Source organism: Podarcis muralis, chromosome 4 (genome assembly GCF_964188315.1).
Source record: "Podarcis muralis chromosome 4, rPodMur119.hap1.1, whole genome shotgun sequence".
Classification (NCBI taxonomy): Eukaryota; Metazoa; Chordata; class Lepidosauria; order Squamata; family Lacertidae; genus Podarcis; species Podarcis muralis.
The window spans coordinates 22,230,353-22,253,836 of NC_135658.1; the positions used below are offsets into that span (position 1 = coordinate 22,230,353).

The 23,484-nt window shown below is 41.8% G+C and overlaps 1 protein-coding gene across 14 annotated transcripts in view; it reads left to right on the top strand.

Annotated features, from left to right (window-relative positions):
• The window catches only part of GRIA4 (glutamate ionotropic receptor AMPA type subunit 4), a 224,268-nt gene that overhangs the window by 96,534 nt on the left and 104,250 nt on the right, over window positions 1–23,484 (top strand). For all 14 annotated transcript variants that reach the window (XR_013392516.1, XR_003706310.2, XM_077927025.1 and 11 more), the window contains one exon: window positions 2,641–2,880. Coding sequence is in view for 12 of the 14 variants with exons in the window: in XM_077927025.1 (XP_077783151.1) it covers window positions 2,641–2,880 (240 nt within the window). In the remaining 2 variants the exon portion in view is untranslated. The remainder of the gene's footprint in view (window positions 1–2,640; window positions 2,881–23,484) is intronic.

Here is a 23,484-nt window from a genome sequence, read left to right on the forward strand (position 1 = left end):
TAGGCCAGCTCTGGCTCAGTTGCCTTGTCCTTTATTCATTCCCTCGCTTCTTCCATCTCCTCCTCTCGCTGCCTCCAAGCCATGCCTCCTCTGACTTCCCATCCTCCTCCTTCATACTCTCTGCCTGTATCTCTGCTCTGCCTACTACTGCTGCTCCTGCACCACCTCCAGCCTCTGCTCCCACACTGCCACTACCCCTCAGCTGTTCTGGCTCACTGCTGAACCTGGTTCTCTCCTGAAGCTGCACCTGAAAGCCTATCTGTGATGTCCCTGTATCATCACATGACATCATCAGTGGATGGTAGGGTCCATGGTTATTCAAAGTCAGTTCTGCTGTGATTTGCAGAGTGAAGGTGCAGCTCTGGTCTCCACTTACAGTCACCAATGCATCAACACAGTCAGACGGATTGGTTTCAACTTTCACTTTTAAGGGAATATCACTTATATTTTGCCACTCATTTTATCTTTCCATTCACACATTGCTTCCTCGGTTTTCTGACGGCTGTTAAAAATCTGTTAGCAAAACACTGATGCATTGGAAAATTGTATTTTAGTTTCCAGCAGCTGCTAACAATCCTTTCCTTCTTATCAAGTTTGAGAAATAAGTTGATAAATAGTTTTTAAATTGAGCATGTTTTGAATTACAGGAGAGGGGGGGGGATGTTAGTCAAGTAGTACCAGCTTTATAAGTAGTGTTAATCTGCCTTAGTTTCTTATAATTAAGACAAGGATGAACTTTGCCGCGTAGAGGATAATAGAGATTGCACCATTATCAGGATTACCCAATCCTTCAAAGTCCTGGTTTTCCTATTCTTTTCTATTTCCAATGAAGATCTTTCAAATTATTGTTGTGTGCTGTCAGCAGCAGTGTCTGTTAAGATGATTTGCAAATTGTGCCATTATGATATTCAAATTTATTGTAAAAGAAAAAAATATATATACTTCAGTAAAGCTAATTTACAGCTAATTTAATTTTCCCTTCCCATTTAGTTTACATAAAAATGCTTTGCAAGCTTCAGCTATTATCTCAAAAACTTATCCTGGGTTGAAACAGCCTTTAGAGATAATTCTCAAGAATTATTCATGGAATGCAAACCTAATAATTAATTAAAATATATAACAAGAATGCCTTTTGAGTTGCAATGTGCTCTTTAGTTGGCACTTATGCAAACAAAGCTGCAACCTTCCAATTTGGCATATGATCTAGTAACACTAAACAGGCATTTTCCGCTTTTCCTTGGAGAGTACATTTAAGTGAACGTGTAAGTCATTGTCTCAAAGTTCTGGAAGTTAGAGTTATGTGAGTGATATTGCTGTGGTTTATGGATATTTTGGACTGCTGAGGCTTGAAAGATTTGGTGGAAAGAAACAGGGGATCCATAGATGACATTTTATGAGGTACCTATCAGGGCATTAGTTCCCGTAAACACTAAGCATTCTTAACTTTGCATCTGTGCAGAGACCTCCCATGTGTGCTGTTGAGCCTGTGCTTAAAGGTTTTTTTTATAAATTGAATGTTCTTGAAACACGGGAAACAAAGTTCCACTTTATTGTTATTTTTCACAGCAGCTTATTTATCTCTCCTCACATCTGGTTACATCTACTTTGGCTACATTATATTCCTCGCTAGCAGATCAGCTATCTAACAGAGGCGAAACATCATGTGCGTTTATCATTTAAACAGCTGATGGGAGCTCCCAGTCAAGCTTAGCATTGTCTACACTGGCAAGCACCTCTCCAGGGCTTCCCGCAGCAGTGTTCTGCCAATAATACACAAATTTGCAGGACACGCCAGTCGCCAGATATTGTGCTGCTGTGATTGATATACATCAATGGCATAGTATGTGCCCCACAACAGGTTTAAAACTGAAGGTTTGCATCTCAAAAAAATTATTTGTTGCTTGATTTTTGTGCCTTATGTGTTTTTATCATATCCTGGTCTACCATAGTCAAGAGAATGAGTACAGTGGACTCTCGGGTTGCGAACGTGATCCGTGCAGGATGCACGTTCGCAACCCGCAGCTGCACATCTGCACACGCGCAGGTTGCGATTTGGTGTTTCTGTGCATGTGCAAAGTGCGATTTTGTGCTTCTGCGGATGCGCGACCGCTGAAACCTGGAAGTAACCCGTTCTGGTACTTCCAGGTTTCGGCAGTCCATAACCCAAAAAAACGCAACCTGAAGCATCTGTAACCCAAGGTATGACTGTATGTGTACCCCCTACTTCTATACTTGCCCTATAGCCTATTTAGCATGCTCTGCTTATGTATGTAGATGCTTTTACCTTATGCTGTCCATAATAAAGATTTGACCATTGACACACAGCGTGTTTCCTAGCTCTGGAGGTGTCCGGGGTCGAACCTGGAATCTTTGGCCTATAAAGCATATGTACTAACACGGACCTACTATGGCTTTTGTCCTCAAAGGATGTGGATGTGTGGGTCATGCATTTCATACTGCCATTTTGTGAAAGTCTCAACGGCCACTAGCTCTGCTGCAGAATTGCATGACAATGTTCCTGCATATTGTCAGCTGCCCCTCCTAATCCATGGTTGAGATGTTGATCTTGCTATCTTAATAAGCAGGAAGTGTTTTTGTTTTTTTTTATTCACACCTTTTCTCTGTTTTGCTTTCTTCCAGTCTGCTCCCAGTATTCAAGAGGAGTTTTCGCCATTTTTGGACTGTACGATAAAAGATCAGTACACACCTTGACCTCATTCTGCAGCGCCTTGCACATCTCCCTCATCACGCCGAGTTTTCCCACTGAGGGCGAGAGCCAGTTTGTGCTGCAACTGAGGCCTTCCTTACAGGGAGCACTGCTAAGCTTGCTGGGCCACTATAAATGGAACCGGTTTGTCTTTCTTTATGACACAGACAGGGGTAAGTAGCGTAACAGCTTTCTGCTCAATTCATTTACAGCCAGATGCATTTATGCACCTTAGAAAGAAGATGATCCTGGGGGGAGGTTTGGGGGGCGGGACTTCACATTCTTAATGTAGGCTGCAGTTCTATCCCCTAAGAGTGAGCAGCATTGAACTCAATGGGACTTACTAGCTTTGATTATACATTAGGTTTTAGCTTTCGTGGGTACCAAAATTAGCTTCAGAATCACAGCAATATGTTTGAAGGGCTCCAAAATGAAAAGCAGCTTTTTTTGAGCCAGTGTGTTATAGTGGTTAAGAGCGGTAGACCTGTAATCTGGTGAACCGGGTTCGCGTCTCCGCTCCTCCACATGCAGCTGCTGGGTGACCTTGGGCCAGTCACACTTCTTTGAAGTCTCTCAGCCTCACTCACCTCACAGAGTGTTTGTTGTGGGGGAGGAAGAGAAAGGAGATTGTTAGCCGCTTTGAGACTCCTTTGGGTAGTGATAAAGCGGGATATCAAATCCAAACTCTTCTAAAAGCATGCACACACACACACCCTTGTGATTCTTAGACTCACTTAATATTATGAAGTTTACAATCTTGCTGATGGGTCGTTCAAAAGCGTTCAGCGCCAAGGGTTAATAATCCTGAAATAAATATACACACAATCCAGCAACAGACAGGTAAGCACCTCTAATTAATATTCAGTGGGTGAGATTCAAGGCTTGAAGGACATAGCAGTGAGGCAGGACTGTAGCTCGGTAACACAGGGTCTGTCTTCCATGCAGACGGTTCCTGGTAAGGCTAGGCGTGTGCCCTGTCTGCATCTCCAGAGAGCTGCTGGCAGTGATTGTGGACGATAGTGAGCCAAATGGAACATTGGCCTGACTCAGGAAAATGCAGCTTCCTCTGTTTCGGTAACTGCATCACATCCTGTATCATAGAATTATCTACAATATGAACTTGAGCCATGGCTTAATACCCATTGTCTTATATTATGCCGACTTTTCTAAACAAACAATGCCAGTTAACTGTAGCCCTCCCTTAGCACGATTTGCTGCGCTGATGACTTTGTGCACCTTTGCATGTACCGCTCACGTCTATGCTGAATCATTTTTTTTATTCTTCTTTGTTTCTAAAATGCTCAGATAAGAAAGCTTTGAAACAATATCTATGGACCCTATTGAGCTGTTGACATTTTTAGTCGTTCCTGCCTTGCAATCTGTTCTGTGATCAAACTGAAGTAATTAGGAATCAAGTAGGAAAACAAATAAACAACTGTACTCCTTCATGCAAAGCCAAAAACATTTGCAGTGTTATTTTTTTAAAAGACAAAACAAAACAAAAACCACCAAATCAGTCCCTAGCCTGAATTCACCTTTTCTCATCAAAATTTCAAAGGCTAATCACAGGCGCACCATTTTGAAGTATGCAATGGCACGCCAAGGACGGCTTCAGAATCTCATTTCTGACAGCACACTTTGTAAACCTTTCTTCAGGAACTTATCTCAGAAACTTTGAAATCTTCAATGCATTTTTGAAATGGAGATGAAATAGTTATTATGTGCATTTGGAAAAAAAACAAAATGGGAGGTGTGTTGCTTCGTGACAGCATAAACAGCGAAGAGCGTTTGCACTGTGAAGACTTAAAAACTTTATAATGGCATACTATTTCATGGGGGCAAGACCTAATTTGTCAAATGCATCTGATGAAGTGGCTTCTAGCTCATGATGCTATGCTTGTTATTCTTTAAGGTGTAACAAGGCTCTCTGTTGAAAAAAATACAATGAAAATGTAAATGTGCATCTCCCCTCCCCCACACATTAGAGAGGTTTTTTTGCCCAGCTGGGAGGGAAAGTTGGCTATTTTTCACACAAAAATGTAGTTCCCACTTGAGAGTGTTTAGCCAGCCTATTGCAGTAGTCCCTTCTTTTCTCATTTACTTCCATGCAGCTTGCATTACCACTGAGAAACACTTAATTAAATGTTTCTTCTTTTTGGCGATCACTCGTAGCCGAGTAAGAATGTCTTCCATAAACACGGTTTTAACAATTAGTCCATAAGTGACTGTGGAGGCCAATTCTGGATCCACACGTCCTTCCACAGTGGGGACATTGGTTTCTGGGTGGGAGTTGATCACGGTGTGGATTTGCCAAGCATGCCTTCCTCCCAGCACGTTTCTCCCTTTGCGTCCTGAGTTTGAGTGTCTTCGTAAAGGCTGTTCTCCAACTGGAGCGCTCGCAGGCCAGTATTTCCCAGTTGTCAGTGTTTATACTACATTTTTTTTAGATTTGCCTTGAGACAGTCTTTAAACCTCTTTTGTTGACCACCAGCATTACGCTTTCCATTTTTAAGTTCGGAATAGAGTATTTGCTTTGGAAGACGATCATCAGGCATCCGCACATTAATTAAATGCATGTGTTGTGTGAAGGAATAAAACTCTCAGCTAATTTTGTGTGTTTGTTTGTAGTTGAAAAGCTCAGTCTGTTCTTGCCAGGGGGTTTGAAAGCTCATAAAAGGTGCAACAGGCGAGCTTAGGAAGGTTAAATTTGTGTGGGAAAGCGTAGTTACTATGGGAACCTGAAACTTTATAAAACTGAACAGCCCTTTTGACTGGCTAAGAAGTTGGAAAGGGAAACTACTATGAAGTGTGCAGGATAATTTAAGAGTTGGAAATCAGAAGAATGAAGCGGGAACAGAGAGAGTTGCAGAGGACCCAGACACAATTGACAAAGGCTGAGCTGAAAGCAAGAGGGCTGGAAGCTGCACTGCCAATAAGCTGAAAGAAATCAGTTTATTATTAGGTTTTGAGTTAAATAAGGAAATAGTCTAGACAAGTTAGATAAATGTATTTCCCCACAAAGTCATTTTGGTATCATAACTGATATTATAGTTCAATACTAAAGCAGTATTGGTATCTCCCCCCCCCCCCTTTAGAAGTAATGTTTACATTTCAAAAGCTTTAGTCAAAGAAGTGAGGGGCAGATGGGGCTTTATGAAACTGGAAAGGTCACCCATCTAGGAGAAGGAAAACTCTGATCCTAAACCTCCACTGCCTTGCGGGATATCTTCAGGAGAAGAGAAGGCTAAGGAGTAAGCCCTCCACAAATCTGGCAGTCGCTTAGATGGTTGGATGGCGCCTTTTATGTCTCCTTTTGGCAACTCCTGGAGCCAAGCTGGTGCCAATGTATTGCTTTCCTTTCCTTTGGACCACATTGAGGCCAAGAGGAGTGTGGCGTTCATACGGAGCCCCCGGTCGTCTCACGGACTATTGACCCGTACACCACTAATCAGCTTGCAAAGCCTTTGAGGTTGAGTGAGGTTTGAGCATGCATAAAACTAGTGGGAAGGCAGTCCTTCAACCACTATGTCTTGAGTGCTATTTTTAAAACAAGTTTACTCCTTTTATAGCCCACCTTTCTTCCATTATAGAACTCTGGGTGGCAGACATGGGATTCCTAGGTGGTTCCCCATTCAAAGCCCTGACCAGACCTACACCTGCTTAGCTCAGCAGGTTGTCATTATAATGTAACTTTAGACCATGGATGGAGAACCTGTGACTCTCCAGATGTTGTTAGACTCCAGTTCCCCAAACCACTGGCCTGTGGCTGTTCTGGCTAGGGCTGGTGGGAGCTGGAGTCCAGTAACATAGCCATTGTGGCGTTTGTATGGAGCCCCTGGTCATTTCACGGACTATTGACCCGTACACCACTAATCCGCTGCCACCAACCAGGTGCTCCCCAATAAATCACTTAGTCTCAGTCAGGTTCATAAGTTAACAATGAAGAGTGTAGTTTATTGCAAACACAAACAAACTTTAAATGCATTCGAAACGCTGTTACCCTTTACCCTCTTAGTCTTATTTTATTCTGTCCCTAACTCTTCTACCTCCCCTCACACAAGAACCAACTGCACTGCCTCTCTATTTCCATCTGTCTGCCAACTGCTTTCCCAACTGCCTTTTCCCAACCAGCCAACTAACTAACCAACCAACCCTCGGGCTAAGCCCTTTTATAAACAGGTAGGCTCCGCCTCTGGGCTTTTCTATTGGTCTACCTATTAACTCTTTCTCTCCCCCTGTACAGACATTTTCAACAGAATGAGCAAACGCCACAAGGAGGGTCATTGTCTGGGCAGTCCAGGACCCCTGTACACACTGCCCAGGCTAGCGCCCTGGAAGGTCACTTTGTTACTGCTAACATAGCAGTCTGACTTCACCCCTAAAGGTGCACTCCATTGTCTCTTGAAACAGATGGATGCCAGCAACAAGTCAAAGCTAAACTAGTTGTGGACTTAAAATTCATCTGATGCTTTGATTTTCACCCTGTGATTCTGAGTGGTAGCATCCACATGAGTTCAGAAGGACCTTCCAGAACAGCATGGCTACTGAGGAGTTTGTAATTTTTTTATTACACTTTGTCTCTTACTTTGCCTCCAATGAGCTCAAGGTCCTCCTCCCGCTCATTGTCCTCTCCATCTCCATATCATCCTCAGAACAAACCTGTGAGGTAGGTTAGGTTGAGAATTGGTGACTTTCCCCATGCCACCCAGTGAGCTTCATGACTGAGTGGGTTTGAACCCTGGTCTCCCAGGTCCTAGCCTGATGTTTTAACCACTACACCATGCCATGCACTGCATAGAGGTCCAGTTTTATGAACCAGCACTGCAGTCTGAAGCCTCTATGTGAGGCTGCCATACCTTGCCTGCTTACAGCTGTTTAAACAGTCACTGTAATCATACAGATGAGGAGTTGAGTGAAAAGGACCTCCCAAAATTCTCCATGCTATTTGTGGGTGGCAAAGCTGATGCTTGGGGCGGCAGGTGGGGAGTGAGAAATTATCCGCCAGTCTTTCTCAGAAATTATCTTCTGAGAAATTTCAGCCCCGCTATTATTGAATGAAACTTTTTTTGTTAGGTCATATTGGCGGATGAAGGAAATAATTATTCTGAGAGAGGAGACTTTGGGAAGAGTAGGGAACAAGTCCATTGTTTCAACAACATATGAATCATATTAAACAATATTAAAACTGGATCTGCAGTTGCACCCCAAGGCAGCCCTACTGGAAATTGCAGCAATCGTCTGTTGAGGCCCCATATGGAGAATCCAGTTCACCACATTCAGCATGCCCTCACAATCTTCACTAAATTGTGAGTCTGTTGACAGGTGTACGCTTTCCTGCAGACTGTTGCCATTTCACCTGCTGAGCTTCTGAGTCAGGGCTTGATTTCTGACAGAAATACTTCCAAAGCAAGTGTATAAGTATGAGTTTTTCAGTGAGAGCCGGTATAGTTTACTGAATATAGTGCTTTATTTTTCTTCCCCTGCAAGAACTGGGTGGTCTTGAGTAAGTTACCATTGCCTATAATTCCATTACTTGAGAAGTGACCTTCTAGGAGGTGTAATTGTGAAGGTCAGGGGAGGGGGAGAGAGAGATTGGAAAGCACCTTGTGCATGAAAAGTGCCGTGACAATGATTAATCATTATTACAATAAGCAGCGCTTTATTTGGGAAACCATGGCAATGTTTGTTGAAGGCAGCATTGATTCACATTGGAAAGGTACCTTTGAGTAGATTTGCTGGGGAACAGCTGCATTGCTAGGGTGCACAGAGCAGTCAGCAGAGTGTGCTGCACGATTTTATTTTAAAGAGTAAATTGAAATTTGCTCAGATAAAAAGTGTCATATTGAACACAAACCATAAACAGGAGACTGTGATCACAGGCGATCTGATGCATTTGAGTGAGTTGTTCAGACAGGAGCTGGCAGCTTTAGTGCTTGTTGCAACCCCTATATAACCTTTGGTATTGTATACTTCAAATGGCAGGCAACCTGGGAGGCCCTGCAAATACGGCTTAAGTCAGAATAAAAAATACATAAAGCATATATAGCGGAGTAAACCTTTTTTTCTTCTTTTTAGTAAATGTGCCAGTTTTTAGAGTTTCAAAGCAAATTATTTAAATATATATCCGTGAGTAAGGATGCAGTATAGGAATACTCGAAAAGAAAACCAAATCTTGTATAACAGATGATATTAACATGCAGTTCAGTTCATGAAATACAGTGGTACCTCGGGTTACAAACACCTTGTTTTACAAGCACTTTGGATTACAGACTTCACTAACCCGGAAGTAGTACCTCAGGTTAAGAACTTTGTCCCAGGATGAGAACAGAAATCGTGCTCTGGCGGCGTGGCGGCAGCAGGAGGCCCCATCAGTTAAAGTGGTACCTCAGGTTAAGAACGGACCTCTGGAACCAATTAAGTTCATAACCAGAGGTACCATTGTAATGACCCCACATTTATTCCATGCTTTCAAAATGTCCATAAATTCACTGCCATGCTGTGTTTTTATATACTTTATTGGATACCCGGCTGAATGGACAAGGTTGTTTAATGTCATTGAATGACTGACTGACTGATTGATTGATTGATTGATTGCCCCAACCACTAAGGATGGCTTCCAACAATTATAAAACCACATTAAAACATCAAACATTGAAAACTTCCCTACACAGGGCTGCCTTCAATGTCTGAAAGTTGTGTCTCCTTGACATTTGACAGGATGGTGTTCCACAGGGCCACTACCAAGAAGGCCCTCTGCCTGGTTTCCTATAACTTCACTTCTCACAGTGAGGGAACTGGCAGAAGGCCCTCAGAGCCGGATCTCAGTGTCTGGGCTGTACGATGCGGGTGAATATTCTCCTTCAGGTATACAGGCATATAGCATTTAGAAACGGACATGTGCATTTTCAGAATGATGAACGACTGCTCATGTAACAGCCAGAAACCAATTTGGTGTGGATATCCTGGTTAAAATATATAACAAAGTTAATGCCAGTTTTATGTGTCCTATAGCCTGTATTTCAGACTTACGACAAAATATTGGATGTATATAAGGATGCTCTGAAAACAGCTTCTGAAAGTAAAACAGAGCAGATAATTAATTTTCATATAGGTGTCCTGAGTAGACAGCAGATTCATGGTTAATATGATTGGTGGGCGGACTGAATTTTGTACAATTTTGCATATGGTACGCAAGAGTGATTCAGGTCTATCTTGGTGTCTGTGCTCCTGGATGGATAGTGATCTGTATGCAGCAAGTAACAATGCTTCAGATCTGCTTTGAAAACTTTGTACCTGCTTTTGAAGATAAGCGTCTCAAACATTTGATGCCAGCATGTGGGCAGGCGGAAATATCCATGAAAATAAAGGGACAGGTTTCACACATCCCAAGGATGTCTCCTGCTGTTTTTATTTTTCATTGTGAAGGAGAAGCTGGGATTATTCTCAAATGTGAGGGAGAAACCCTTTTGTTTCCAGAATAGGAACCACATTTGTCACCGAGAAAACAGGTGCTGTGATATTCTCGACAGGATACCAAACACAGCCTGTTTAAGCAGCCTCTGTTGTGCCAAATATCCTCCTTCGTGGTTGCGAAGTACAGCTGGAGTCAACTTCATTGTCTTACACCAGAGTATCTCTTCAAGCACGCCACTGGTTTCCAGGAAGTTACTTCAGAGTTACCTCTTTGGCATGTCTTGGTGCATCATTAATAAAATGGGGGTATTCAAGGCCACCAATAAACCTAAGGTCAGTAACACTGGCTGACAGACAGTTGATAAATGAAGTATCCTGCAGAGCAGGCATCCAAGGAAGCCTTGAAAAGAGTCAAAGGAGGAAGCCAGCCACACATCCAAACTCGTATGCTTTAGAATTTTATTTCACTGTGGACATCTGAGTCCGGCAGCTGCTGTATTTAGCCTTTTATGCAGCCACAGGTGTTGGCTTCGGCGCTGGAACACATAGTTGTGGGAAACAAAGGCAGGCATAGTGGCAGCTGCCAGGGCCTGGCAGTGGTGCCAAATAAACATTGAATGTAAAACAAATGTATGTGCCAACTGGGCTCCAAATTGAGTTTCTAGTTCAGAAAAATTAACTTGTCTTTTGAGAAGCATTATCTGAGGACTATAGATGAACGTCCAAAGCTGTTACACGGTACAAGGCACGCATTTTGTTGAAATGGGTGTGTGTGTATATAAAAAAGCAAATAAAAAAATGGGGGGGGCACATGCTTTGCAAAAGCAGAAGCTTACTATCTTTCCTGAAACTATTTCACATTCTTGCACACACATTGGGACAAGTTAATCAAGGGTTTAATGTCCGCTGCTTCACTGGAATAAAGCGAACCTAACATTAAGTCAGTGAGAATTTCTGGAGGGGCTGCATCTCCAGGAACTTACCCCAAACTCCCATAGGCTCCACTTTTTCTCTGTGGCCAGGATCCAAAGAGCTGCACCAAAGGACTTCGGTTTCTTTGATCAGCAGACCTCTATGCCATATTACCAGCCTGTTTCTGAAAGTCTCCTTAATTTCAAAATTGGGAAATCCGCTTTTCTCTAAAGACTTTGACTTTACCCTCTCATCCCCATCCAAAAAAAGGAAGGGTGCATAGCTCAATGGAAGACCACATGCTTTCCATGCGAAAGATCCCAAATTCTATCCCTACCATGTCCAGTTAAAAGGATTAGATATCTGGTGATGCCAAGGTGAAATACATTGCTGTATTGTTTTTAACACTTGATTGGGAGCTGCCCAGAGTGGCTGGGGAAACTCAGCCAGATGGGCGGGGTATTAATAATAATAATAATAATAATAATAATAATAATAATAATAATGCATTTATGGGTCCCTAGCTACACCCGGGCCTGTGTGAGGAAGGGAGACCTGGCCAACCCTTCTTGCAATCTTCTCACTGCCACCAAGTGGAAGTGTTTACTTCTCCCTGGTTGCCTCCACCAAATAGCCTTTGGACCCATGGGGCTCTGTGAGAACAACTCTTGGTGGTATGAGGTTGAAACTTAAGCATAGGGAGGATAAAGGATGAGATCACTTCTGTAAATTCTGTCTTTCTTTCTCTTGCATTTATTGTGTGCGCTCTCTCTTAAAAAAAAGAAATACATTTTCTTTCCTTTTTCCTTTTTTTGAGTTATTTCCTTTAGGTGGCTTATTGTAAATTCTCCACGGAATTTGCATAAAATGTTCAGAGGAGGATGCTTCAAAGCAGATTTAATAGATAAGGAAGCTAAGGAAGAGAGGCTGTATAGATGAATCAGCTTCCTATTAAGCTAAAAAAAAAGTGACTAAAAAAAAAAAAAGGCAGAATAAATGCAAACAACATCCAGGAAGGAACAAACTAGCAAAGTAGAACAGGGTCATAGAGCTTAGAGAAAAGAGAACAAATAATGCAGATCATTTGAGAAATGGGGGGAAAACCAATATAAACAAAAAAAATTCCACAGCTACATTTCCTAAATTCAAACTTATCACAAATAATATGTTTTGATTATATAAAGTCAACAAATGTTCAAAAGCGTGGGAGAACTATTATAAAAGGGGCACGTGCAGGTGGTTAAATAAAATTAATTGGCTGTGGCACAGGTGCTTAAATATGTGTATTAAATAAATAGAGGGTTAATTGTTTTGTTGTACTTGGACCTCCCTTTGCATTGAGGAAAGCTAAGAGCAGCAGGAGTCTTTCATTTAGAAACCAGTCAGATCCATACCTCCTTAGCTTCACAGAGCTACATTTGAATAGGGTATTGTGTAGGTGTTTTATATGCTAATGTTAGAAGCTTCTGCGCCAAGATGGAGGAGGTGGAGAGTGTAGTTTTAAACCAGAACAGATATAAAGTGGGTGGGAAATGAAAACCTCAGATGGAAAGAATCTGTGGTATATGGTTATCTCTTGACGCAAACTTTATAGGAAGGGCAGGGAAGAGCCAGCTGGGAGCTCCTTATGTCTTTTGAATATTTGAGAGCCAAACATTCAAAAGGTGCAAACAGAATCAAGGCAGTTGATAGGAGCTAGCATCAAAAATAGTTTGGTACTTGGGGCATTCTATCACATACACACAACCAAAATGGCTAGCCTTGAAGGTTGAAATCAAGAGAATTATCTAAAGAAAAACGTATTATGACAGATGTGTGTTCAGGTCACAACAAACGGTGAAGAATTTCTAGCTATCCTAAAAGACGTGCACCTATAACAACTGGCCATTGAACCAACCGGATACAAGACGACTTTGGACCTAATCCCCAGTGATCAGTGTTGGGATCAGTTAGGATTAGGTGCATTGAGCATTGAGTGGTAACTGGTTGGAAAGCAATTATTGGGAAGATCTCTCTCTCTCTCTCTCTCTCTCTCTCTCTCTCTCTCTCTCTCTCTCTCTCTCTTTCATCACCAGTTTAAAAACAACATAGAAAACCTTTTCCAGATAAGATTGCATGCAGGTGTGGTAGTCAGGAAACATATACATGCCTTTGCTACTGGCCAAATTTCATAATATAATGTGGTTATCAGTTAGCTACTCCCCAACACATATATCCAGTCTGGATTGACTAAAAGACACACAACGAATTGGCAGAGATCCATAACTTATTGGCTCACATTTTTCATTCTGTTTAGCAAGATCCACTGAGCCTGTTTTATATCATATTTCCTTCACCACTAACACCAGACTTGTGAAACCTGTCACACATTCTTACTGAATAAATATTTTTTATGCACTTCATATGTTAAGATTTATGTAACTTGGGAGGAGTTTAATAAATATCTGGCTTGACTGTTGGAATTAAAGTCGGGATGCATGGGATTCTGTTTGGCTCGGTTTTGTGTGAGAATCTGCTTCAAGTACTCAAAAATTTGAGAGCTCTTGAAAAAAACAACAACCCAAGAGTAATGCATGCAATAACCTGATTGTAAAAAGCTCAATTGCTTTCCCCTTGCGCGCTAAAAAGAGGTGAATCCAAAGGGGAGAATCCAGGAGGCTTCTGTTCTGACTCGCTGTCCTTACCTCCTTGTCTGTCATTTCCTGAAATGATTGTGGGAATTGAAATTTCAAAGCACATCATCAGCCATATCCTTCGATTGCCAGTATACATGGAGAAAATAAGAAGGGGGAATCATTTTCAAGGGTGGGAGAATTTTATGGAGAAGAAAATTCACAGCATGGTTCAAAGTGGTGCTATTGTTTTTCTAGAAAAAGAGGTGCCAGAACTCACCATGAACTCCTCCTTCATTGTCTTATAAGGGCAAATGGTGCCCACCTGAGAGGTGCTGGAACTGAGTTCTGGTGAGTTCTGGCTGAAAAGAAAAGCCCTGGTTCAAAGACACAAAAAAACGTAATAAGAGTCTGCTAGATCAACCAGTGCCCCAACTATTTTAGCAACCTGCTTTTGTGGTGACCAGCCAGATTCATGTGGGAAACCCACAAAGCTGGACCCGGGCACAGTATTCAGAAGTACTATTGTCTGTAGTTGGTGAGGCAAAGCATACCCATCATGGCTAGTATCCATTGATGTGCTTGGATATATTTAAAATTCAATTGCAGCAAATAATATATGTTAGAGTTTGTTGTGGTTGATTTATATGCCCCATAATAAAAAGAGGCAGGGGTGTTTCTGAGGAATTAATCACGCATGATCTGAAACAGGATGGATGGAAATGCATGGAAGGTGTGTGATTACTCTCACTGCCCTCCATAGAGGGTGCTGCTAACTGTCACTTCCTGCTGCATTTAAACATAATATTTCAGAATATAAGAATACAGTGGTACCTCGGGTTAAGTACTTATTTCGTTCCGGAGGTCTGTTCTTAACCTGAAACTGTTGTTAACCTGAAGCACCACTTTAGCTAATGGGGCCTCCTGCTGCTGCCGCACCGCCGGAGCCCGATTTCTCTTCTCATCCTGAAGCAAAGTTATTAACCTGAGGTACTATTTCTGGGTTAGCGGAGTCTGTAACCCGAGGTACCACTGTAATGCAAAATGTGTGTGAAGCTTCGAAAGAAACTAAGATACTCCTCTATCACTATTCACTTTAATTTGCAAAATTGTTTTCCGAAATGCTTGCTTCGTATAGACCAATTCAGGAGGAAATCTGCTTCATTGCTAAAAATTCTAAATCTTAAAGCACTCTCACTGTTGCCCTATTATGCAAAGGAAGTGATGAGGAGTGAAGAGGGCTTCAAACGTGAGGGTGCATTGAGAGATATGAAAGACCAAGCTGAAACACTGATTACCAGAACCTCTTCTCCTCTGAGAGAGACATTTCCAGTGTTGCCAACACACAGCTGTTAAAATGGGGGGTTGTTCAATCAGGCGCAGTCGGGGCCGTTCTGCTTTCACTTGGACAATTCTGAATGCAGGAAGTAAAGAATGAGCGGCAGCGGCGGAGGGGTGGCGGCGGGAAGAGTCGCAGAGAAGAAATGGTTGTCCCAAAAATGAATCAACAAAAACCAGAACATCTGCTCATCAGAAACGCCAGAAAGCAATGTTGTTTTATTTACACAGCTCTTCCTGATGGCTGTGGCATACATAACAAGTCTGGATGATTGGAACCAATGTCAGTTAAAGTGGTACCTTGGGTTGAGTTCTTAATTCATTCCGGAGGTCCGTTCTTAACCTGAAACTGTTCTTAACCTGAAGCACCACTTTAGCTAATGGGGCCTCCTGCTGCTGCCGTACCGCCAGAGCCCGATTTCTGTTCTTATCCTGAAGCACTATTTCTGGGTTAGCGGAGTCTGTAACCTGAAGCGTATGTAACCTGAAGCGTATGTTACCCGAGGTACCACTGTATCTTTCTTGGCTGCATGTCTTTTATAGCACACTCCTTGTGTTTAAATCACTCAACAGCTTTTAAAGCTTGCATTTGCTGCATTGAATCTGAAGATATGAGCCACTGCTACACCTTTACTATTCAAATTAGGGCTGGGTTATGTCAGGTTTTCAGCATCATGATGTATCACTGGCCAAACATCGTGATCTGGCACTACACTGCAATGTCAAAACGACAAGCTGCATTGGCACAAGCACCACAAGGCGCAGAGGTGAAACTGCCGCCACTCTCACCAAGGGAGCTGAGGCAGTTTCACCCCAGCGCCTCGCAGGGCCGGGGAGGACACAGCTTCTTCCCAGAGCCAGAGGCTGGTGGCTGAGGGAGTCCCGTCCCCCAGGTGAGTGTTCAACTGCTCCCACCCCTCAGCTGAATGATCCTTGATGCCCCTCCGGATCACCCAGCCCTATGCAGTAACAAAGGCATGACTGTGCGATTCCCCCAACGAAAGAAGTGCAACTAAATGTTGATTTCGACTGACAGCATCAAGAGGGCGAATGGAAGAGGGGCCAATTAAAGAGTAACGAAGAACTGGCAGGGGAGGTATAGAATCATCACACATTCTGAGAAAGGACAGCAGCTTATGGGCAATGGCAGCAGCTGCTAAGTTTCACAAAGAGCTGTGTTTTTCTGATAGGGTAGAAGGATTAAATGTTTCATTTTCCCACATGGAGTAAAACCATGGAAGGAATACCCACCCCGGTTCTTCAGATATGACCTCTTCACCCTCCTCCTCTGCAGATCCGTGGTCATTAATTTAAATTGTCTCTCCTCTCTCCCTGATGAGTAGGAGAAACAGAATGGGGTACCTCTTTAGAGACCAAACAGCAGCTTACGATGCATTTGAGTTGCCTGCCAGAGTATTCCCTTTCAAACCAGCAGGTTTTTCTCTCTTTTTTTCAATGCTGCGTTGTGGTGGAGTGTCAATCATACATGTCACTTATAATTTTTCCCTGCACCCCTTTGGGCCTGTCCACCAACCTGCAGCGAACCATTTGGCGATTTCTCTTTTTTCCACCTGTGCCTCTGTAATGACATCCTGTCTCTTAATGCTCCCTTGCCAATTTTTAAACATTCTGCCAAGCAGGGAGAATTAATAACAAGGTCTGAAAATGTATTTAATATAGCCCCAGTGCCCCTGTGAGCCATTCTTATTATTTTGTTTCCCGGCCCACACTCCTTGCTGACATTCAGGGCCGTATAAAGAATGCAAACTTAGATAGGAAAAAGTGGAGGGAGCCCCCGAGACAGTCGATTGGCTGAGATTTAACTCTAGGGAGTGCTTAAGCAATTGTGTAATTGTCATCATTCTGCAGTCATTGCATTTGAGTATTAAAATTACTTCAGGGAACCCCCAATCCAAAACCGCAGTTCCAACAAAGCTACCCCAAAATGCTTTTTTGCTAGAGTGACTCTCTTCTGTGGGGCAATGGAGAAATTTTATAAAGCAGTCTCTGAGGAAAGTTACACTGGAGACAGAGTGTTAAGAGCAGGTTCACACAGCAGTTTTCTTGTGCTTCTGCGCATAACTGTTTAAAAGTTGCTTTCAGAAAGGGTCATTTTCAATGAAGAAACAGTGATGTGTGCTTGACCCTTTTCTGAACCTGCTCTTTCTTTGTTCCAAATTGAGAGCCAGTGTGGTGTAGTGGTTAAGAGCGGTAGTCTCGTAATCTGGGGAACCAGGTTCGCTTCCCCGCTCCTCCACATGCAGCTGCTGGGTGACCTTGGGCTAGTCACACTTCTCTGAAGTCTCTCAGCCCCACTCACCTCACAGAGTGTTTGTTGTGGGGGAGGAAAGGAAAGGAGAATGTTAGCCGCTCTGAGACTCCTTCGGGTAGTGATAAAGTGGGATATCAAATCCAAACTCTTCTTCCCACTACTCCAGACCACACTCTATTCAAAATGTGTGTTTAACCTTTGAAATTCTGCTTGGGGCAAGGAACTCGGAAAACAGTTTAGGGAATGGTTAGGAAAAGTGCTAAGCACCCTTACCTAGCACCCACCATTTCTCTGCCAAATCTCAAAGCAGAGATCGCCATTGTGGTGCCTTCCATATGTTGTTGGACTACAACTCCCATAATCCTGACCATTGTCTAAGCTGGCTGGGGCTGATGGGAGCTGGAGTCAAATTCCATCTGGAAGGCACTACATTGATCATCCCTGCCTTAGAATATTGTTACATGTGTTTATGTGTATCATTTAATTTGGCCCGGAGAGCCATGGTGTGGGTTTCTAGCCAACCTTTCCTTGCACAGATTTTGTCACTCCTGCCAGCTCTATTTCTCCTGCTCGTCGTGACATGGATGACATAGGAGATCAGGATATGCACACGCATAGTTAGCCTGTAAACATCAGATTTGCTGAGTCATATATGCAAATTGCAGATGAGCCCTATATGGATGAGAGTTCCACTTAGCGTAAGGTTAACAGATTTAGCGGCCTGGTAAACATTCACTTTGTTGACTGAGGAAGAGTGCACATCTGTTGCAGAGTTCCTAGTGATAAATAACATGAGGCAAGTCAGAGCACCCACCAAATCATTGGGAAGTCCCATCCCTCCAGATTGTCCCTATTCGCTACTCTCATGACCTGAAAGAGTTGTTGTAGTACGATTATGAGCTGAGCCTGGACCCCTCCGGTTTGAATTCTGCCTTTGCCATATGATTTTATGCAAACCACTGTGTTTCAGCCCTGTGTGTAGAATGCAAACAACAGCACTAAGCTTCCTTACAGGGTGGTTATAAATATTGCCAGTGCTATAAAGCTGGTAAGGGTTGTAAAGTATTCAACATAAAAGGTAAAGGGACCCCGACCATTAGGTCCAGTCGTGGCCAACTCTGGGGTTGCGGTGCTCATCTCGCTTTATTGGCCGAGGGAGCCGGCGTACAGCTTCCAGGTCATGTGGCCAGCATGACTAAGCCGCTTCTGACAAACCAGAGCAGCACACGGAAACGCCTGAGCGGTACCTATTTATCTACTTGCACTTAGACATGCTTTCGAGCTGCTAGGTTGGCAGGAGCTGGGACCAAGCAATGGGAGCTCACCCCGTCGCGGGGATTCGAACCACCGACCTTCTGATCGGCAAGTTCTAGGCACTGTGGTTTAACCCACAGCGCCACCTACATCCCCAGTATTCAACATAGCATGGAGCAAATTGGCTCCATCAGTGCAAGGATTCATCCTTGCACAACAGAACAGTCTCTCCCTCTCATCGCCCCACCTAAATCTGTTCTGGGTTTTTTAGCTCAGCTCTCTGCAGCAGATTTGGGGATAGCGGGGGGCGCATTGAGTTATTTAGCTGAATACCACTCAGAGCGTTACTCTTACACCTTGTAGAAAATATAAAGCAATTTGCCTGTTTCGTTGTGTTTTATTTTATTTTTTAAAATTCTCAACTTAATACTAGAATGTTGACATTCACATTTATTCTATCAACTGTCTTCTTTTCATTCTCAGCTCCAAAACAGAACCTTATATTATATATGACAACATATTAATTTAGATTGGCTTAATTTGAAGGTTACATTCATTTGAATTTTCAAGCAGGGCTTTGAAAGGAAAATGGTGTATTAAAGATCTCTGGTGAGGCCTAATGGGTTTATAAAAATAGAAAACAGCAAGCCTAAGCTCATAAATATTGATGTCCAAAGATCCCATTCCACTTGGATTTTTCTTTTTAAAATTAGTATTCTGCCATAGGTTCAAGCCATTTTAAGTTCTATCATCTTAGCACTGTATAAGAGAAACAGTAGAACACAGCATCTCAAAAAGCCAGTGAAAAACTTCAAGTATTCAGATTTTTACTGAAATTATATTTTTTTTTAAATATTTTTATTGCGTTTCTTTTCATAATTTTGTGCATTCCAAACAATACAGAATAAATCAAATACAAGAAACAATTTTTTGATTTTTTTACAAAAGAAAAAGAAAAAAAACCATTGTACTTCCCCACACCTTCCAGATCTGCATTCTTTGTAATAACAATATCAGCAATTTGTTACCTTATTTCAAACCTTGTTACAACTTTCAATTATTATGTATCCGTATTCAATATATTGTATCTCAAATTTGATACCTTTAAAATAAACATAATGTGTTTGGTTCACTTTATCCTCTTTTCTCTTTTATCACTTATTTTGCCATTTGCTTAATCATATTTGCTAGAGCATAACATTTCCAATAACATGCACTATCTTAGGGTTCATACAACTTATAATATTTTTGCAAATAGTCTTTAAATTTTTTCCAGTCCCCCTCAACCGATTCCTCGTCCAAATCTCGGATTCTGCCAGTCATTTCAGCTAATTCCATGTAGTCCATCAACTGCGTCTGCCATTCCTCCAACGTGGGTAAATCTTGTGTCTTCCAGTTCTTTGCGATGAGTATTCTTGCTGCTGTGCTGGCATACATAAACAACGTTCTGTCTTTCTTTGACACTATCTGGTCCACCATGCCCAGCAGGAAGGCCTCTGGTTTCTTAGGGAAGGTATACCTAAATACCTTTTTCAATTCATTATAAATCATTTCCCAGAAAGCCTTCACTTTTGGGCAGGTCCACCAGAGATGAAAGAATGTCCCTTCTGCCTCCTTACATTTCCAACATTTATTATCAGACAGGTGATATATCTTAGCTAGCTTGACTGGGGTCATGTACCACCGGTATATCATTTTCATAATATTTTCTTTCAGGGCACTACATGCCGTAAATTTTATTCCGGTGTTCCATAACCTTTCCCAGTCTTCAAACATAATGTTATGTCCAACATCCTGTGCCCATTTTATCATGGCAGATTTAACTGTCTCATCCTGTGTATTCCATTTAAGCAGCAAGTTATACATTCTCGATAATATCTTAGTTTTTGGTTCTAGCAGTTCTGTCTCCAAATTCGATTTTTCCACTTGGAAACCAACTTTTTTATCCATTTTAAAAACCTCTTGAATTTGAGCATAATGTAACCAGTCTCGCACCTTATTTTTTAGTTTGTCCTGGCTCTGCAGCTTCCAATTGTCTCCAATTTTTTCAATTATTTCCCAATATTTCGGCCAATGGGCCTCCATATTGGGCCTTTTTCGAGCCTTGGCCTCCATCGGTGATAGCCACCTCGGGGTTTTACTCTCTAATAAGTCTTTATATTTCATCCAGACTGCAAAAATTGCTTTTCTGACAATATGGTTTTTGAACAATTTGTGAACTTTAACCTTGTCATACCATAAATATGCATGCCAACCAAAAGCATTATCAAAACCTTCCAGATCTAGGACATCAGTGTTTTCTAGCAAGAACCAATCCTTCAGCCAGCAGAAGGCTGCAGCTTCATAATATAACCTCAAGTCCGGCAGGGCAAACCCTCCTCTTTCTTTCGAGTCAGTTAGTATTTTAAACTTTATTCGAGGCTTTTTGCCCTGCCAGACAAACCTAGATATTTCCTTCTGCCATTTCCCGAAACATTCCACTCTGTCCACGATCTGTAGGGTTTGGAACAAAAATAACATTTTCGGCAATACATTCATCTTTATAGCTGCAATTCTACCTAACAAGGAAAGTTTCAATCTTGACCAAATTTCTAGATCCTTTTTAATTTCCAACCAACATTTTTCATAGTTATCTCTAAATAAATTCAAGTTTTTGGAAGACAAATAAATCCCTAGGTATTTCACTTTTTTAACCACATTTAATTCTGTTTCTCTCTGAAACCCCTCTGTTTCTGTAGATGTCAAATTCTTGGTCAGAACCTTAGTCTTTTGTTTGTTCAACTTAAATCCCGCCACCCGACCAAACTCAGCTATAAGTTCTAGAACTCTTTTTGTACTGGGTTCTGGCTCCTGTAATGTCAAAACTAAGTCATCTGCAAAAGCTTTCAATTTATATTGTTTCACTTCGACCTCTATCCCTTGTACCAACCGGTCCTCCCTAATCATGTTCAATAGCACCTCCAGGACTGATATAAATAAAAGAGGGGATAGAGGGCACCCTTGTCGTGTCCCTTTTTCAATTTTAAATTCCTCCGTCACCACATTGTTCACTATTAATTTAGCTTTCTGTTCTGAATAAATTGCTTCTATTCCATTTTCGAACCCCCGTCCCACTCCCATCCCTTCCAAGTTTTTCTTCATAAACATCCAAGATATATTGTCGAATGCTTTCTCCGCATCAATAAAGATTAACACCGCCCTTGTGTTCCTGTTGGTTTGCAAGAGTTCTAAGATGTCAATGATGTTTCTGGTATTTTCATATAAATGTCTACCAGGGAGAAAGCCTGCTTGGTCCTTGTGAATTACTTCATTTAGAACCTTTTTAAGTCTACTTGCCAAAATGTCTGCAAATATTTTGTAATCCACATTCAGGAGTGAGATGGGACGGTAGTTCTTTAGCTGGGTCTTTTCAGATTCTGACTTAGGTATCAATGTGATGAAGGCTTCTTTCCACGTTTCTGGTGCCCTCTTCCCATCCATGATCTGGTTGCATACCTCCATCAAAGGTTGTATCAAATAGTCCTTCAGAGTCTTATAGTATTTGGAGGTAAGCCCATCCGGGCCTGGAGATTTGCCTAGTTGCATACTCTGAATGGCACCTTCAATTTCCTGTGAAGTTATTTTAGAGTTCAAGATTACTCTTTTGTCTTGAGTAATTTTTGGTAATCCATTTGTCTTTAAGAATTGATCTATCTCAAATTGTTTCTGGGGCCCCTGTGCATACAGTTCTTTAAAATATCTGTGGAAGCACTTCCTAATTTCTTCTGGTTTCTGAACCATTCTTCCTTCAATCTCTAGATTTGTAACTGTATTTAACTTTTGCCTTTTTTTTAGCTGCCAAGCTAGCAGCTTTCCACATTTATTTGCTGATTCAAACGATCTTTGCTTCATCTGCTTAATTTTCCATTCAATTTCTTGATTTATCAATTTAGAATATTGTGCTTGATGGAATTTGATTTCTCTCAGCACCTCCTTTGACTTTGGGTTGGTTCTCAATTTTTTCTCTCCCTGATGTATCTTCTCCAATATTTTCTCCTTCTTTCCATTCCAGAGCTTTTTCTTAATTGTGTTTTGTTGTATAAGAAACCCCCTCATAACAGCTTTGCTGGCGTCCCAGATCATTCTTTTTTCTACTGTGGTATTCAAGTTTATCTCAAAGTAGTCCTTTAACGTTTTTTGGGCCTTTTTCACAATCTCTTGGTCTCTTAAAAGGGTGTCATTCATTCTCCATCTGAAGGAACCGGTTTGAGTGAGTCTGAGTTCTAATTTCAAAGCGTTGTGGTCGGAGCATGTTTTTGGGCAGATTTCCACCTTTTTGGTCTTGGGTGCCAGCCCTCTAGATGTCCAAATTTGGTCGATCCTTGTCCATGACAGGTGGGCCTCAGAGAAGAAAGTTCCTTCTTTACCTAGGGGGTTCTTTGTCCTCCATATATCAATCAGATCCAAATTGTCAATCAGTTCAAAAAAGGTTTTAGGCAGTCTTCCATCTGATGTTAGGTTTTGATTTTGAGACTTATCCATATGTGTAGACACCACTCCATTCATGTCTCCCATCATTATGATGTTGTTATAGTCCAAATAGTCCAGCATAGTCTCATGCAGCTTCTTGAAAAATTCTGATTTCCCGTCATTTGGCGCATATATTCCCAATATCAAAAATTTTTCTCCTTGTGTCTGAATTTCAATCGCCAAAATTCTTCCTTGCTCATCTTTAAATACAAATTTTGGTGCCAGGCTCTCCTTGGCATATATCACCACACCTCTTTTCTTAACCTTGTCAGATGAAATAAATTCTTGGCCTAGTCTTTTATTGACTAGAACTTTCCTGTGGAGCCTGGTCACATGAGTTTCTTGTAAGCAAATAATGTCCAATTGTTCTTTCTTCAATATGTGAAATATTTTCCTTCTTTTTTCCGGGGAGTTTCCGCCATTTATATTCCAACTAAGTAGCTGCAGGGACATCCTGTACTATTTTG